Source organism: Capra hircus, chromosome 22 (assembly GCF_001704415.2).
Source record: "Capra hircus breed San Clemente chromosome 22, ASM170441v1, whole genome shotgun sequence".
NCBI lineage: Eukaryota > Metazoa > Chordata > Mammalia > Artiodactyla > Bovidae > Capra > Capra hircus.
In genome coordinates, this window is record NC_030829.1 from 57,961,226 (window position 1) to 57,976,194 (window position 14,969).

Genomic DNA, 14,969 nt, shown 5'->3' on the forward strand with positions numbered 1-14,969 from the left:
GACAGACACGTGCTGAGCACCCGAGAAACGGGAGAGGAAAGGAGGCAGGGAGGAAAAAGTCGGCGTGCGACCAGGAGGGGCCGTGCAGACTCCACGTCACTAACGCCAGGGCCCGTGTGCGGCCTCGCTCCTTCTCCAGTCACTGGCCTCCCTGCAGACCCCTGACCGGGCGAAAACGGCTCCCGCCTCGGAGCTCGGCGGGGCTCCCAGGGCCCTGGACTCACGCCCCTTGCTGCTGCTCAGAGGACAGCTCAGACCGGACCCGCTTCCGCCACCATCGGCTCAGCCCCGCACCTCGCCCGCCGCGTCCTGCACAGCACCGGCGCTGGGCAGTTTGTGGTCAGTGCCCCACTGACCAAGCCTGGCACTGAGAGCTCGTTTGAGAATAAATTTTAATTGAGTTAAATTTTCTCACATTCATGGTCCTTCTGAAACCTATCTGGGGAGAAAAAAAAAGTGGGGATAGTTGGAATACAGTGAGTGACCTGAGCAAACTGAATGGGCCTCCCAGGACTGCGTCCCCTTCATGACATCCAAACCCAAGGTCCGAGATGTGTCAGTGACGTTCTGGGATCTGTCCGGGCTTCTTACGGAAACGCTTCCCAGCCCTTACAGGCTGACGTTAGGCTGTGAGTAACTGGCCCAGCAGGTCCCTGACACAGCTGGGATGTGAAGCGGGCTTATCTGATGTGGGGCCTCCCTGGCGGCTCAGCAGTACAGAGTCTGCCTATCAGCGCAGGAGCCATAGGCTCACTCCCCAGGGTGGGAAGATCCCCTGGAGAAGGAAATGGCAACCCACTCCAGTATTCTCGCTTGGGAAATCCCATGGACAGAGGAGCCTGGCGGTCTACAGTCCATGGGGTCACAAAAGAATCGGACACGACTTGGGGGCTCAACAACAATCAATGTCAGAAGCTACAGTGGGGCCTGCTACTGCCACATCCAGGAGGCTTCTAAAAGCAGTCAAGAAAACAAGAATCTACGTGTTCCAGGTACGAAAATTGGGCAATGGATCTAAAATGAATTTAAAACACTAGGGTGCTTTAATTTCTTGGTGTTAGTTTTCTGTGTAAATTGGTAACTAGTGAGGTATCTCCAGTCAAGGCTATGGTTTTTCCTGTGGTCATGTATGGATGCGAGAGTTGGACTGTGAAGAAAGCTGAGCGCCGAAGAATTGATGCTTTTGAACTGTGGTGTTGGAGAAGACTCTTGAGAGTCCCTTGGACTGCAAGGAGACCCAACCAGTCCATTCTAAAGATCAGCTCTGGGATTTCTTTGGAGGGAATGATGCTGAAGCTGAAACTCCAGTACTTTGGGCACCTCATGCAAAGAGTTGACTCACTGGAAAAGACTCTGATGCTGGGAGGGATTGGGGGCAGGAGAAGGGGACGACAGAGGATGAGATGGCTGGATGGCATCACCGACTCGATGGACGTGAGTCTGAGTGAACTCCGGGAGTTGGTGATGGACAGGGAGGCCTGGTGCGCTGCGATTCATGGGGTCGCAAAGAGTCGGACACGACTGAGCGACTGAACTGAACTGAGTGAGGGATCTACTGCTGGCTATCTACTAACTAGTGAGGTGTCTACTGTGGTGCTCAGGTAAATGGTAATGGGACAAGATGGCCAGAAGGGCAAGTGTCCACTTGTGGGCAGGACATCACGAGTGTCTGGAAAGCAGTATGAAAGTTCACCTGTGAAAGAACCGTTTGCTCTGAATGGATAAAGTAGAGATATATGCCTGTATATATGTGATGCCCTGTTATTCAGCCCCGAGGAAAGAAGAAATTCTGCCATTTGCAACAACACAGACAGACCCTGAGGGCATTATGCTGCGTGGAAGAAGCCAAACACTGCATGCACCATGTGTGAAACCTGAAACAAAAGAAAAGGTCAAACTCTTAGAAAAATGGTTTCTAGGTTTGGAGGATGGGGGAAACACAGACGGTAGAAAAGGAGTACAGACTTTCAGGCCTGAGTAAAACCTGACGACTGAGTGTAAACCGCGGTGGCTAAGCTGACCACACTGAAATTGGCTGAGAAAGCAGAAAGCTCTCACCACACGCGCACACACAGATGGACAGGAGGTGATGGATGCATTCATAACCAGAAGGTGGGAATCCCCTCCCCATCTTGACGTATACAAACGTCAAATCATTACAATGCCCACGAGAAATACCTCACAATTGTATCAATTTCGCTTCAATAAGGCGGAAAAAAAAAGTACCATTTACTCTTTCCAACGGTAGGGTTGTCATTGCTTTCTTACAGTTTAATTGCTCAGTCATTCAGTATTTCCTGGGGACATGCTCTTGGCCAGGCCCTGGGCCCAGGGGTTGAGACGATGGTACCTGCTAACAAGAAGCCACTTGTTGGGTGGGATTCGTTCTCACTCACATCGTGCAAATAACTCGCCTTCCTCAGAGCTCCAAGGCCCCCAGTACTTACTTTAGGCCCCATACACTCATGTTGCAGGCCCCCCAGCTCAGCCCCCGAAGAGGGCTCCAGCTACTGTCACGCCCAGTCATGAAACACGTCTGAGCTCCATCCACACTGACTCCCCCGCCCACCCCGCCCCCCAGGGTACTCAAGGGCCTCTTACTAGATTCCAGAACAGTGACTTCAAATCATAACATCTCTGCTATGAAGTGTGTTCCAAAAACTTTGCCACTAATAATCCATTAATAGTCAAAGGGTTTGTTTTTGTGTAAGTCAGGGGAGATGGCAAGTTATTCTTACACAACAGGCACTCTGTCTCCAGCTCCCACCCACTTTCCCCTGGTTCCTTTGAGAGAAGTACCCCTCTCCTCACTCAGACCAGATTATCCCTAGGTGGATGATCTGACCCTTAGTTCCATGATGGGCACGTGGCTCAGGCCCAACCCATCAGTGTGGTTAGTCATTCAGTCGTGTCCGACTCCTTGGCACCCCACGGACTGTGGCCCGCCAGGCTCCTCCATCCACGGGATTTTCCAGGCAAGAACACTGGAGTGGGCTGCCACCTCCTTCTCCAGGGCATCTTCCCGACTTTGGGACCGAAGCCACATCTCCTACCGTGGCGGGGAGATTCTCTGCCGCGGAGTCCCCTGGGAGGCCGTCCTCCAGGTTCCTCGCTTTCAGCGCTGCTGCCAGGAGAGCTGCATTCTGCCTCTCATCTCCTTGCTTCAGCCCTTGTTCCCTGTTGTTGAACACTTTAAAAACAACGTCTACTAATTGAGAAGGGTCCATTTCACATACGCCATCTAACTTCTATAATTTTGTAACCTCTGGGGCACTTTGCCTGATGAAGGTCATATTTGTCATCCTTACATTCTCAGGGGCCTCAGGCTCTCTATCTGTGTAGCACCTGTAAACCTGATAAGTCATTTCTAGAAACTCTGAGGGCCCTTTGGTTTCCCCTCAGGAACCTTAAGTTTGGTCCAGCCGCCCCGCTGGGCTTCCCCTCAGATCTCTGCGCTGAACGGTGCAAGTCCTCTGACTCCCTCTCCCCGGCTGCAATAGCATAAAGGCCTCTACGTACGGTGCACGCGTGCCGAGTCACTGCGGCTGGGTCCGACTCTGACCTTCTGGCCTGCGGCCCCCAGGCTCCCCTGCCCATGGCATTCTCTAAGCAGAATACCGGAGTGGGTCTCCACGCCCTCCTCCAGGGGATCTTCCCGCCCCAGGGACTGAACCCGAGTCTCCCACGGCTCCTGCGCTGCAGGCGGATTCTTCGCCGCTGAGCGCCAGGGAAGCCCTCTACATATGCTCTTTCCCCTGCTCTTTGCAAAACACTTGTAACGGTGAGCTCACGTAATAGTTGAGCGAGCGATTCAGGGGCCATTGCTCTTCTGACCCTAACGTCTATTGGGCTCTCCTCGCCACGAGGGCTAGGCAGGGACCAGCACGTGAGCCAGTCGAGAACGAAAGCACGGCAGCTGGCAAGCAGGTAGGCTGTAATCCCGGACCTGCTAGTGGGCAGGGCCTACCCGAGAACGGGACCCACGAAGCTCACCAGAGCCGAGGGACACAAACGTCATTGAGCCTCCGGGGCCTGCCAGGGCGACTCCCGGAATTTTAATTTTCAGTGACTTTCCATCCAGTGCAGGTGAGCACTGCTCTCAGCTGGCAGCCGCTCGCCCAGTGGAACATTCCTCCCCTCTGCCTGCAGGCTGAAACGTAGGGATGTACTGCAGGCATTCCTCGTTGTGTTTCACTTTATTGCTCTTTTTTTAACAAATTGAATGTTTGCGCAACCCCGCATTAACTTTCCTGGAGCGTTTTTTCCAACAGCGTTTGCTCACTCATGTCTCTGTCACGTTTCAATAATTCCTGCACCATTCCCAACTTTTCCACTGTTATGGTGATCTGTGATCAGTGATGCTCGCTTTACTGTGGGGTCTGGAACCAAACCTGCAATAGCTCCACAATGTGCCTGCATCTGTCACAGAAGCATGTGTGAACCAGCCTAGTTTGGGCAGATCTTTAAAAACCACTATTTAAAATGTATGAAGAGTGCCTATTTGCAGCTGATGCTTTCAGTCTTACCCGGGAAGCTCAAGTCACTCAGGTCTCAGCTGGGGCACGTGTCATCTCAATGCTGAGTATGCAGCTGCACGTTTTGTCTGTCCATCTTTGTTTGTGGGAAACCACAAGTCGGGGCCATAAGCCACCAACACAGGGATCCAACTACGGCATCTGCCTGAGAGGTTCCCCCTTGAGTGATGTGATACCACATCGCAGAAACTACCAGTCCCCAGCTCCGGTGACATCAGGCCGTCCAGCTGGCTGGAGCTCAGGGTGTCGTGCAGCCCTGGAAATCCAAGGCGTGGCTCCGGGGCCCTCTGACTGCACCTTCTCAGAGGGCAGCACCCCTGGCGGCCTGGAGAAGCAGGCTGGAGGGGGGACTGTGGCAGGACGCTGCTTGAATGGCCCCTACTGTGGGTTGGGCCCCAGCTCCAACCCTCCAGGCAGGCAGCCTGAGCTCCGTAAGGGCTCACAAAACCCCCGTCTGGGGACATGCAGAGGATTATCCTGCAGGTACACTTTTTCTAATATTTACTTGGCTGTGCCAAGTCTTGGTTGAATACTCAGATGTTCAATCTTCGCTGTGGCGTGCAGGATCTTTAGTTGTGGGATGTGGGACCTAGCTCCCTGATCAGGGCTCGAACTCACACACCCTGCATTGAGATCGCAGAGTTCCAGCCACTGGACCACCAGGAAGTCCCTATCCCGTTATCTTAGCAGCCAGGACTAAGCAGACGTTTGTATAGAGCAGCTGGGTTTTATGTGCACACAATGGCAACTGGGTCAGATGGTAAGGTTCATGGTTTTTAGAAACATAGTTGTGTAGACAATAGTCCTCACAGCCAAAAATAGTTCTATGTAACTTATCAATTCTAGGAGAAATATTCAAGAATTAAGCACAGATCTCGGATGCCACAGGGAGAGAATCGGAGTGGTCATCACACCAGCCTGTGGTGGACATCAGGAGCCAGGGCTGCCCGCACGCTCCCCCGGGAACTGCCTGGGACCCACAGGCCAGAACTGAGAGCTCACGGAGCTTCAGCTTCTCGTAACATCCTGCAGGAGAGCTGCCACATGGATGGCACAGCAGACGGGCACCAAGTGCCTCTGCCTGGTGCACTCTGACAGGAGATGGCGATTATCACGCAGACCAACAACAGCGGCTCCAAAACAAGTGTTCTGTTCCGGAAGAATAATCCCAAGGATCAACCACTGGCCACCATCAGAAACATAGTCCTACTTCTTCAACGGTGAAGAGGCTGCTGTAAGCAGGTCCGCTCCTGGAACTCCCTGAAGCCAGGACAAGTGTGCGGGCGGCAGAAGAGCTCCCTCCCGGCTCTGACGCAGATGAAGCCTCTGTCGGTTTGCCCGCACTTGCTTTCCTCGTCTCCGTTAACTTGTAGGAACAGGCATAATAAAGAAAATGAAACCACTTCATAAAACGTCTAACGAAATCACCTTTCCTGCACATGGCTTAAAACACTGCCTGTTAGCACAGCGTGCTGGACGATGAGGCCCGATCTTAGGAAACCAGGCCAGACAGACGGAAGCGCACTGGGCTTCACCGGCCCCTGCAGCGCCAGTGTTTCCGCTGAGACCCCATCACCAGCACCATACCCGCCCAGCCAGGTGCTTCTGGCTTGGGCGCGGGCCCCTGCGTGCTCACGGTATCCCGTACACGTAGGCCACCATCAGCATGGCCCTCCCTGCCTTGCAGTCACTGCGCCTCAACAAGTGCCTTCCCAGAAGGGTCCAGGGAGGGACGCAAACCCAAAGCTGCAGTTCCCAGGACTCAACTTCATGCTGCAAACACAGCAGACGCAAGACAAGTGGGCAAGGGGATGGAAGACGTGCTTATTTCAAAGAATTCACAAGACAGGAGACCACGTTAAAAACCAAGAAAGGAAACGACACATTTAATTTAAAGGAAGAAACCCAGAAATTGTCCAAAAAAAAACAGTGAAGCAAATCAATTCCTGGAAAAGCTCTGTATCGTGGCGATCACATTTATTGGAAGGGTTATTTGTGAGTTATCTACAAATCAACTTATTGCAGGAGTGGAGGAACTCTCGGTTACTGTCAGCATCAAGATGCACATCGGTCTCCCCTTCGACCATCTCCCACACTCAAAGGGGCGACTGCACAGCACAGCCCGTCTCCCACAGGCGGCGAGTTCTCGCTTCAGCCAACTCTCAACGGCGGGGCAACCAGCACAACGCCGTCTCCCCGCACAAAGAGCATCGGAATATTCCGTTTTGTTGACTGGAAGAGGGAAAAAAATAAAACACAGAACCCACTTATACAAATTTGTAGTAGTAGTATTCATTTTTTGATATAGAAATTTGAAAAGAAAAACCCAGATTCATCATAACACAAACAAATGGCTTTAAAACCCTGGTCACTCACCTTTGCGACACAAGGAACCATCTCCTGAGTGCCTTTTTTCCTGGCACACAGCCAGGGGAGGGGCTGCAGCCATCCACGCAGCCGCTCCCCGCCCCCCACCCCCGGCACACGGCCAGACACTCCTCACACTCCCTGCCTACCACGTGGCGCCACGGACGGGATTCTAACCAACGAGGCGTGAGCAGGAGTGACGGCTGACCCTAAGCCTCCCACAAAGGCCCCTCTGGGGTCTCCCCCACCACATGGACTCAGACTACGGAGAACCCTGGGGACGGCAGAGCCAGTAAGCCGGGATCCCTGACTGAGCACGAGGGGGAGAGCTGGTACACTGAGCTGAAACCTCGCTAGAGACTGTGTGGGCACCAATAAAGCCCTCCCATCTGCTTCACTGTGGCACTAATCCACTCACGTATGGCTAGCTCCTGTGTGAGCCAGGGGACGAGCCTTAGGCAGTAAGGACACAGACAAGGAAGGTCTGGAATCGTCTCAGGCCTCAGTAAAACTGTTGCCTGAAGTGAAGTGAAGCCAAGTCGCTCAGTCGTGTCCGACTCTGCGACCCCATGGACTGTAGCCTACTACGCTCCTCTGTCCATGGGATTTTCCAGGCAAGAGTACTGGCGTGGGTTGCTATTTCCTTCTCCAGAGGATCTTCACGACCCAGGGATCGAACCCAGGTCTCCCGCACTGTAGGCAGACGCTTTACCGTCTGAGTCACCAGGGAAGTCCCAAAACCGTCGCCTAGAAAGTGGCTAAAGAGTAGCATGAAGACGGCCCAAACCTAGGTTCTGGGGAAAAGGTTCGAAAAAGCCAAACATCGGTAGTGTTGCTGTTACTCTGATGCGCTGGGCAGGGCAGTGTAAGGAAGAGATGAGCTTAGGCGATAACTAACAGGTTTTCAAGCAGCGATGATAAGAAACAGCATTCATAAGGTCAGAAAGCCAACTGTCTTTAGACTCCAAACTGTGGACAAAAACAAGAAAAACAGCTCTGAGGCACAAAGCAGCCCTCTCAAAGTTCTCAGTTAAACAAACTCAGCCCTGAGGGGAAGATGAGATTAAGGGTGTGGCCTTCCCATTCAAGTTCATATTAGCAAGTGACCCAGCGTAGCCAACATTACTTTGTACAAGAGGAACCCTGTTGGAGGGGGTAACGAAAGAAACGAAGGCATATGCAAGTTTCATCTAGAGAAGGATTTTGAGGTTACTGGCCCAAAGAACTGGTCGGAAGTAAACAGACGGGAAACACGAGAGGTCATAAGTTTTAAAGAAATGGCTCTCACAAAGGATCCAGTGACTGGCTAACAAAACCCTTTTGACAAACTGAATATCCCAGCATACTCGAGTGTTTCTGTCAACACTCTGCAGCCCCCATATTTAACAATAAAAATACAGGTAACCAATGAAGAGCTCTATACAAAGAAAGAATAAGGTTTTTTTAGTATAAGTGTGTCCCAAATATGGCACAGGTCATACTTGACCTAAGCAAGGTTTCTCTTACTATTCACAGCTCCCAGGGGATCTGTCCCAGAAGGACCAGTGACTGCTCGGGGTCCTTCCCTTTTCTGAAAGGGAGCGTTTATGGCCGTGGATATCCTGTCCCTGGCTCTGCTACAGTGCAGGCCGGAGGGACGGCGACAATCCATCCTTCTTCGCTTACAGGAATCTGTACAACTGACCACATGTAGCTCTGACAGAGAACTGTTTCTGTGCCAGGCAGAACGTACTGGTAATAGCTAGGTTTCCAGAATGTTTTTTTAACATGTAAAAACTAGGTTTTATGAGCTTCTTAGGTATTGGAACATAAAAAGAGAACCCTGAACAGTAAATTCAAATAATACCTATAAATTTAGTATGTTAAATTGAGTATACCTGTCAGCCATGAATGTATCTAACTCTTTGTATATCTCAGCGTTCTCAAGTTTTACTATGCATAAGATCACCTGTTTAACAGCTTTTAAGGCTGTTTTCTGGCTCCATGCCGAGAGATCCTCACTCCATAGGCCAGGGTGGAGCCTGTGAACCTGCATTTCTAACAAGCTCTGGGTCTGCCCATATTTCAAAACCCTTGAGGAAATTAATCCTCCCAACAACCATCAAAGTAAGCTTAGCAGCGGAACCTTCCCAACTGTAGTCTCCAGATGAGACCCCAAACCCTGTGCAGCCTCGTGAGAGACCCTAACACAGAAGACCCAGCTGAGTTTGGACACCTGACCCCCAGAAACTGTGAGCTGGTAAGTGGGTGTGCTTTTAAGACACTAAGGTTTGGGCTGACTTGTTAAAATTCTGAGATAAAGGGTCCAGATAACTAAGAAAGTCATGACCAGAAACAAGGAATTGAGAATGACCTCATTTTGAAGAACACCAGGAGTCTAGTTTTAGATGTACTGAGTTTGAGATAACATCCAAAGTGCGTATTTATGCAGTAAGAATATTAGAGAAGAGTGATGCTCAGAAAAGACACAGATTTATCCACAATCATAATGGCCAGCAACCATCACCTGCCGCCAGATGTGCAAGCACCAAATCCAGTGCACTGGCATTTTACTGAGGAGGTCCTCGAGGCTTAGAAAATTTCTAGAATTTGCCCAAGGTTACAAAACTAACCAGCAGCAGCCAGGATGTGAACAAACATCTGTTCGCCCAGCGCTCAAGCTTTTATGCTGCACTGTCATTACAGACTGATGGCTTGTAACAAACGGTGACTACAATTAGCATGCGAGAGGGAAAAATGCACAGTGAAACAAAGAAAAATCCACGTTCAGAAGGAAAAAGAAAACTAGCCAAGGAGTCAAGAGTGCCTGAAAAGAGGAGAGCCGGGGTGAAGCAGAAGCACAAAAGCCAACAAAGGCTAGCATCGGAGCACTTACTACGTGCCCATCACCGTCTGAAGGCTAGTCGTGGAGTCTCTCAATGAACCCTCAACGGTAGCATGAAATGAGTCGGTACTACCATCCCTATTTTACAGGCACGGAAACTCAGTCACAGCCAAGCTGGGTAACTGATAAAATTATAGAGCTGGCAAGCAACAGTCAAGACATGAATCCAGGCGATAGGCGGCCCTGTGGCCTGAGCCTCCACAGCAAAGCACTCTGCTAGAGGAGGGTCAGAGACTGGCTTCTCAGTCCCTAAAAGACTGAAGAATAAAGTGCGCCGATACACGGAAGACCTGCATGATTCGGTGAGCCAGTATTTCTCAAATGACCAGAGTCTGGTGCAACAAAACCGTGCATGCATACAAGGTCCACTCCAAGCGCAAGGGACCAACGGCCTCACACACACCAAGAGTACGGAGAGCTCACCGACGCAGTCTCGGAGTCCGCACTACAACTGATCTTTAAGAAACCACTGCTTGTTCAGTTAGGAGGCAGCATCACAGGCAGGTATCCACAAAAATACTCTCTCAATTCCAGTTAACCTATCTGTGTGATGTTCAACCATAACGTAGCACAACAGATTAAATGCAGAAGCGAAGATGTAATTAATGTTGCCTATTAAGTCAAGCATTTGCACAACATAAGAGACACTCCTCACTAAATGTCTTGTTTCAGAAAATACAGTCTATTCATGTTACGTATGTCAACGTGCAGTACATTTATTGTTTTGAATGAGTTAATATTTTTTAAATTTCTCAGTTTTAGTTTCCAACAAGTACTGATAGATAAATTCACATCAAACAAAACACTGTCCTGTATTACCGTTACACACAGCACACGGCGGCCTCTTACACAGCCCTATCTCAGTGTATCCTGGCAAGCTAAGCAGAAATGACCAGTATTCCTGCCCACCAGTGAGGAAGTTACATCTGCAAAGGTACTTCCTACCCAACATATGCCAGGTAGGAAGTGGCCAAACCAACACTGGAAACCCAGGTCTGTCCAACTCCAAAGCCTTTGCTTTTAATTGTTACATTCTACTGAGCCCCATGCATAGGTATCAAAACATGAAAGGCTTTCCATAAATAAGTTGTTGTATTCTGAGAATTGACATTTTGAAAGTGACGACTAGAACTGCATGACTTACTTTATATATTTCTTCATATGTTTCTTCATCAATTTCTATAGTTGTCACAGTTTCTTCCACATCTCCCAATATCATATTTAAATGTTGATCATAAGCCTGAAGTGGGAAGGTGGGGGACCAAGAAATTTAATAAGCAAATTAGGAAAAAATAAACAGGGCTTATAATATGCAAATAGCTCAATTACAAGTAACATATAACATCAATACTTACACCACAAAATTTACATGCAAATAAAAAATAACCCTGCTGTACTAATACACTGTTTCTTTGCAGATCATCTCCCATGATTACTTAATTGACGTAACACAAATATAAAACTGTTTATGGTCAAAGACGAATTTACTCAAAATAATCTGAAGTTACATGTAGTGAAGGAGGCACTCCCTAGTGGCTCAGACGGTAAAGCATCTGCAATGCCGAGACTGGGGTTCGATCCCTGGGTTGGGAAGATCCCCCGGAGAAGGAAATGGCAGCCCGCTCCAGTATTCTTGCCTCGAAAATCCCACGGACCGCGGAGCCTGGTCAGTTACCGTCCATGGGGTCGCAAAGAGTTGGACACGACTGAGCGACTTCACTTCACTTCACAGGAAAGGAAAGCAAATTCTTTAACTGCTAAGATGACAGCACTAGCTTCCTGAAGGCACAAGACACTGTCACTCAAACCTCCCTGCCCCAGACAAAACACCACAAAGTAGACTCGAGCAGAGCAGCACCCTGCACATTGCAGAGCCTTGCCAGAATTAACTGCTCAGCACAACCAACAAATAGTGCAACTCAGATATTCAGGGATGTCCTCAGATCTAACCTCCAAAGCTCATGCATTTGACCGAATGGCGAACCTCCAGAGCCAGGGGCAGAGGGTCCTGTTTAGAACCCACCTGAGTTACTTCTAGTCAAGTGTTAAATGGTTCACCAGCTCACATCAAAATAAAAGCAGCCAATTAGCAACACAGGGAAACGCCAGGCAAAGCACACAAACAAGAGCAAGGATCCCCAGATGGTTGCAGGGGTGGAGGGGTCATTCAGCGCAGAGGGAAGTGAGTCCACACAGAGAACTGAAGAGGCCTCCAAGAGTTAAGGCAACGTGTCTGTCCAGGAGGGCCTGTCTATGCACCACTGGCCCAGGTAAAAAAGCTCAGTTCTATTTTTCTCTGCAAAGTTGCCACTATTCCATGTCCTGGGGCTCATCTTCCTTTCTGCAATTTAAGATTTAGGCCTCCACCTTCTTTCCAAGCACAGGAGGTTCTTTGCCTTTAGGTTTCCCATTAGGTAGAATCATGGTCCTGAAGAGACTGGCAGTCAGGCGGCTTAGGCCTCTAGTCTGGCCCTGCTTTCCACTGGCTCTGTCACCTTAATCAAGCAACTTGACCCTTCTGAGCCTGAGCTTCTTCAAGTGCAAAATGGGGATAATGAGTATCTGCACTCACAGAGTTGTTATAGAGATAAATGAGATATTACAGGCAAAGCACTTAGAATACAGCCAGCGGACCTGCTGGTGTTTAGTGGTCGCTCTGGGATAGAGAAACAGCTGTCCTGGCTGCTATGTTCATCACTTAGGGTAGAATGGCAATAATGAAAAGAACACACTCAGCAAAGAAATAAGTTAACAAGAAGAGACAAAACCTTTAACATACTCTCTTTATGAATAATGAACCTCAAAGGAGCAATCCTATAGGAACATCCATGTGCAGACATACGCAGAGACGCATGCAGCATCACTAGCAGCGAGGGCGGGGTCCTCCGCCAGTCGGTCCGCCTGGCGGATTCCTCCACGGGCTCCAGCAAGAACACTGGAGTGGGGTGCCATTGCCTTCTCCGTTGGTATCACTACGACCACGTAAAGCATTCTGCAAAGTCATTAAAAAATAATAATAAAGAAGCTTTAACATGTACTCATGACCAATAACTTCCAGGAAAGATTAAGTGGAAAAGAACGGTTCTCCCAAAAGGTATAGAAAGGTGTCATTTATTTTTTTAGAAGTAGTGTATACAGTGCAAATATGTGCACACAGACACATATTCATGTACATAAACATAGAGAAAAGACCTGAAAGACCATAGACCCAACAGAAGTAACGGCTACCAGTAGAAGCAATAGCGCTCTACTTTTACTCTAGGTATGTCTGTGCCATCTAAACTTTTTCACAACAAATCACAAGTTTATATAGGTATATATGTCAGTAGTTTACCGAACACTTTAATGAGAATGGAGAACAAGTAAATGTTATTCACAAAAAAACAGAAAGGAAAAAATAAAAGAAATGAAAGTGTTCTTTAATAAATACACCATTTCCATTAAGAGGAAAAAAATGTTAAAAATATGAATAAAATACCATCGCATTTGGCCTTTAGAAATATGGGTGACTTTCCACCCCCTTCTGGTCAACAGTCAACACTCTCTTCCAGAGCAGAGGGTTTGCACCTTTCAGAGGAGGGGGAGGGAAACCACCCCGAGGAGACAGCGACTCACGTGCAGCCGGCCTCGAAGCTCTCTGTCGTTTCTCATCTTCACGTAGATGCGCTCGTCCAGGCTGAGCCGGATGAGATCCAAGGGCTCTTCCACAGTGTTGGTGGTTTGTTGCTGATGAAAGAAACAGGCTGAGTGATGCTACAGGACTAGGGTGAAGGAACGGAGCCCCCCGCGCCGCGTGGCAGCGGGCGAGCCACGCAACCCCTGTGCCTCAGCCTCCTAATCTGTAAAACGTGGGCACCAACAGTGCCTGCCTAACACTGCTGTCGGGAGGCTTAAGGGACAGTGTATGAAGGTGCAGAACAGCGCCTGACACTAAGTGCTGGATAAACGGGGGCTGAAATGTATGAAGAAGACGGAGAGGACTCAGGACAAAATAATCATGACTCTGTTCCCTCAAAATCCCCAGTGTCTGACCCCATTTCAGGGTGGAGGGAGTCACTCTCTCAGGGACTTCTCCTTTAATTCAAGTATCATTTCGTAGCCTGAAGACCATACACTTAATGACTTCCACATACGAGAGAATGCTAAGTAGAGATCAATGTTTGAAGGCGGATCATGAATTCAGTGCAGGGCAGGCTGAGTTCAGGGAGCCATTTGGCCAGTAAGATGAATATATCAGTATTCAGCATCCAGTATAGGATAACCGGTGAAAGCGCTGCCTGTGACTCTGGGAATGTGGGCTCAACTCGTGATTCTGACACTTATAAACTGGGATTAAAAATCGTGCCATCTCTAATTCTCAGTTTCCCTGTTTACAAATGACTGGTAAAGAATCCGCTTGGCAATTCAGGAGACGCGGATTCGATCCCCGGGTCGGGAAGAATCCCTCGGAGGAGGAAATGGAAACCCACTCCAGTATTCTTGCCTGAGAAAACCCATGGACAAGAGCCTGGCGGGCTGCAGTCCACGGGTCGCAGGATTCGGACACGACTTACCACCATTCTCCCTTCATGACTGTTGCGAGGAATAAAAAAGGGCTCATGTATTAAACTTGATGTATTTTAAACAGTATGTGGCAAACAGAAATATACTCAAGAGAAAGGAAGTGACGAGAGTGAGGAATAATTAGTTTTCAGCGGGTTTGGAACAGTAAAAGATGTCAAGGCCTGGCGTAATATTCGGAGGGGGCGCGGTTAGCCAAAAGGCAGATTTGAGGCCGTGAAGACCCAGAAAGAGGCGGCACAACTGGCCACCTTCCTGTGAGACTGGAAAGAGCAGCCCTGGCAGGCAAAGCCGGGCAGAACCAGGCCCGGGAATAAGTAAGCTGTTTCGGAGCTGGCGCTTCAGAAGACACTCACCTGGTCCACGTCGTCCGCCATCTTTCAAACCCTGCGCTCTTTCCCGCCTCTCGCGAGAGCACGAGAACCCCACCCCCGCCTCGGGTCTCGGGAAACGCGAGAACGAAAGGCACCGGAAGTAGAAAGAACTCGGTCTTGCGGCTTCTCGCTTCCGCCAACTAGCATTGGTACTTCGGGGCTGGGGCGGAGCTTCATCGGGGGCGCGGGGTGGGGGTGTGGCCTACGCGAGGGGGCGGGGCCGTTCTCGCCCCGCCTCGGGGCGGAGCC

The 14,969-nt window shown here is 49.7% G+C and overlaps 1 protein-coding gene across 2 annotated transcripts in view; it reads right to left on the reverse strand.

Moving 5' to 3' along the window:
- LSM3 (LSM3 homolog, U6 small nuclear RNA and mRNA degradation associated) overlaps positions 1-14,809 on the reverse strand; it is a 38,240-nt gene extending 23,431 nt beyond the window's left edge. Inside the window, exons 1-4 of one of the 2 annotated variants that reach the window (XM_005696141.3) lie at positions 14,703-14,809; positions 13,402-13,512; positions 10,931-11,026; positions 6,479-6,767 (exon numbers count right to left, since the gene is read on the reverse strand). In XM_005696141.3, the coding sequence (XP_005696198.1) occupies positions 6,687-6,767; positions 10,931-11,026; positions 13,402-13,512; positions 14,703-14,723 (309 nt within the window). In that variant the 5' untranslated portion in view covers positions 14,724-14,809 and the 3' untranslated portion in view covers positions 6,479-6,686. Of the gene's footprint in view, positions 1-6,478; positions 6,768-10,930; positions 11,027-13,401; positions 13,513-14,702 lie in introns of those variants that run through there. The other variant, XM_018066885.1, reaches the window with a different exon arrangement.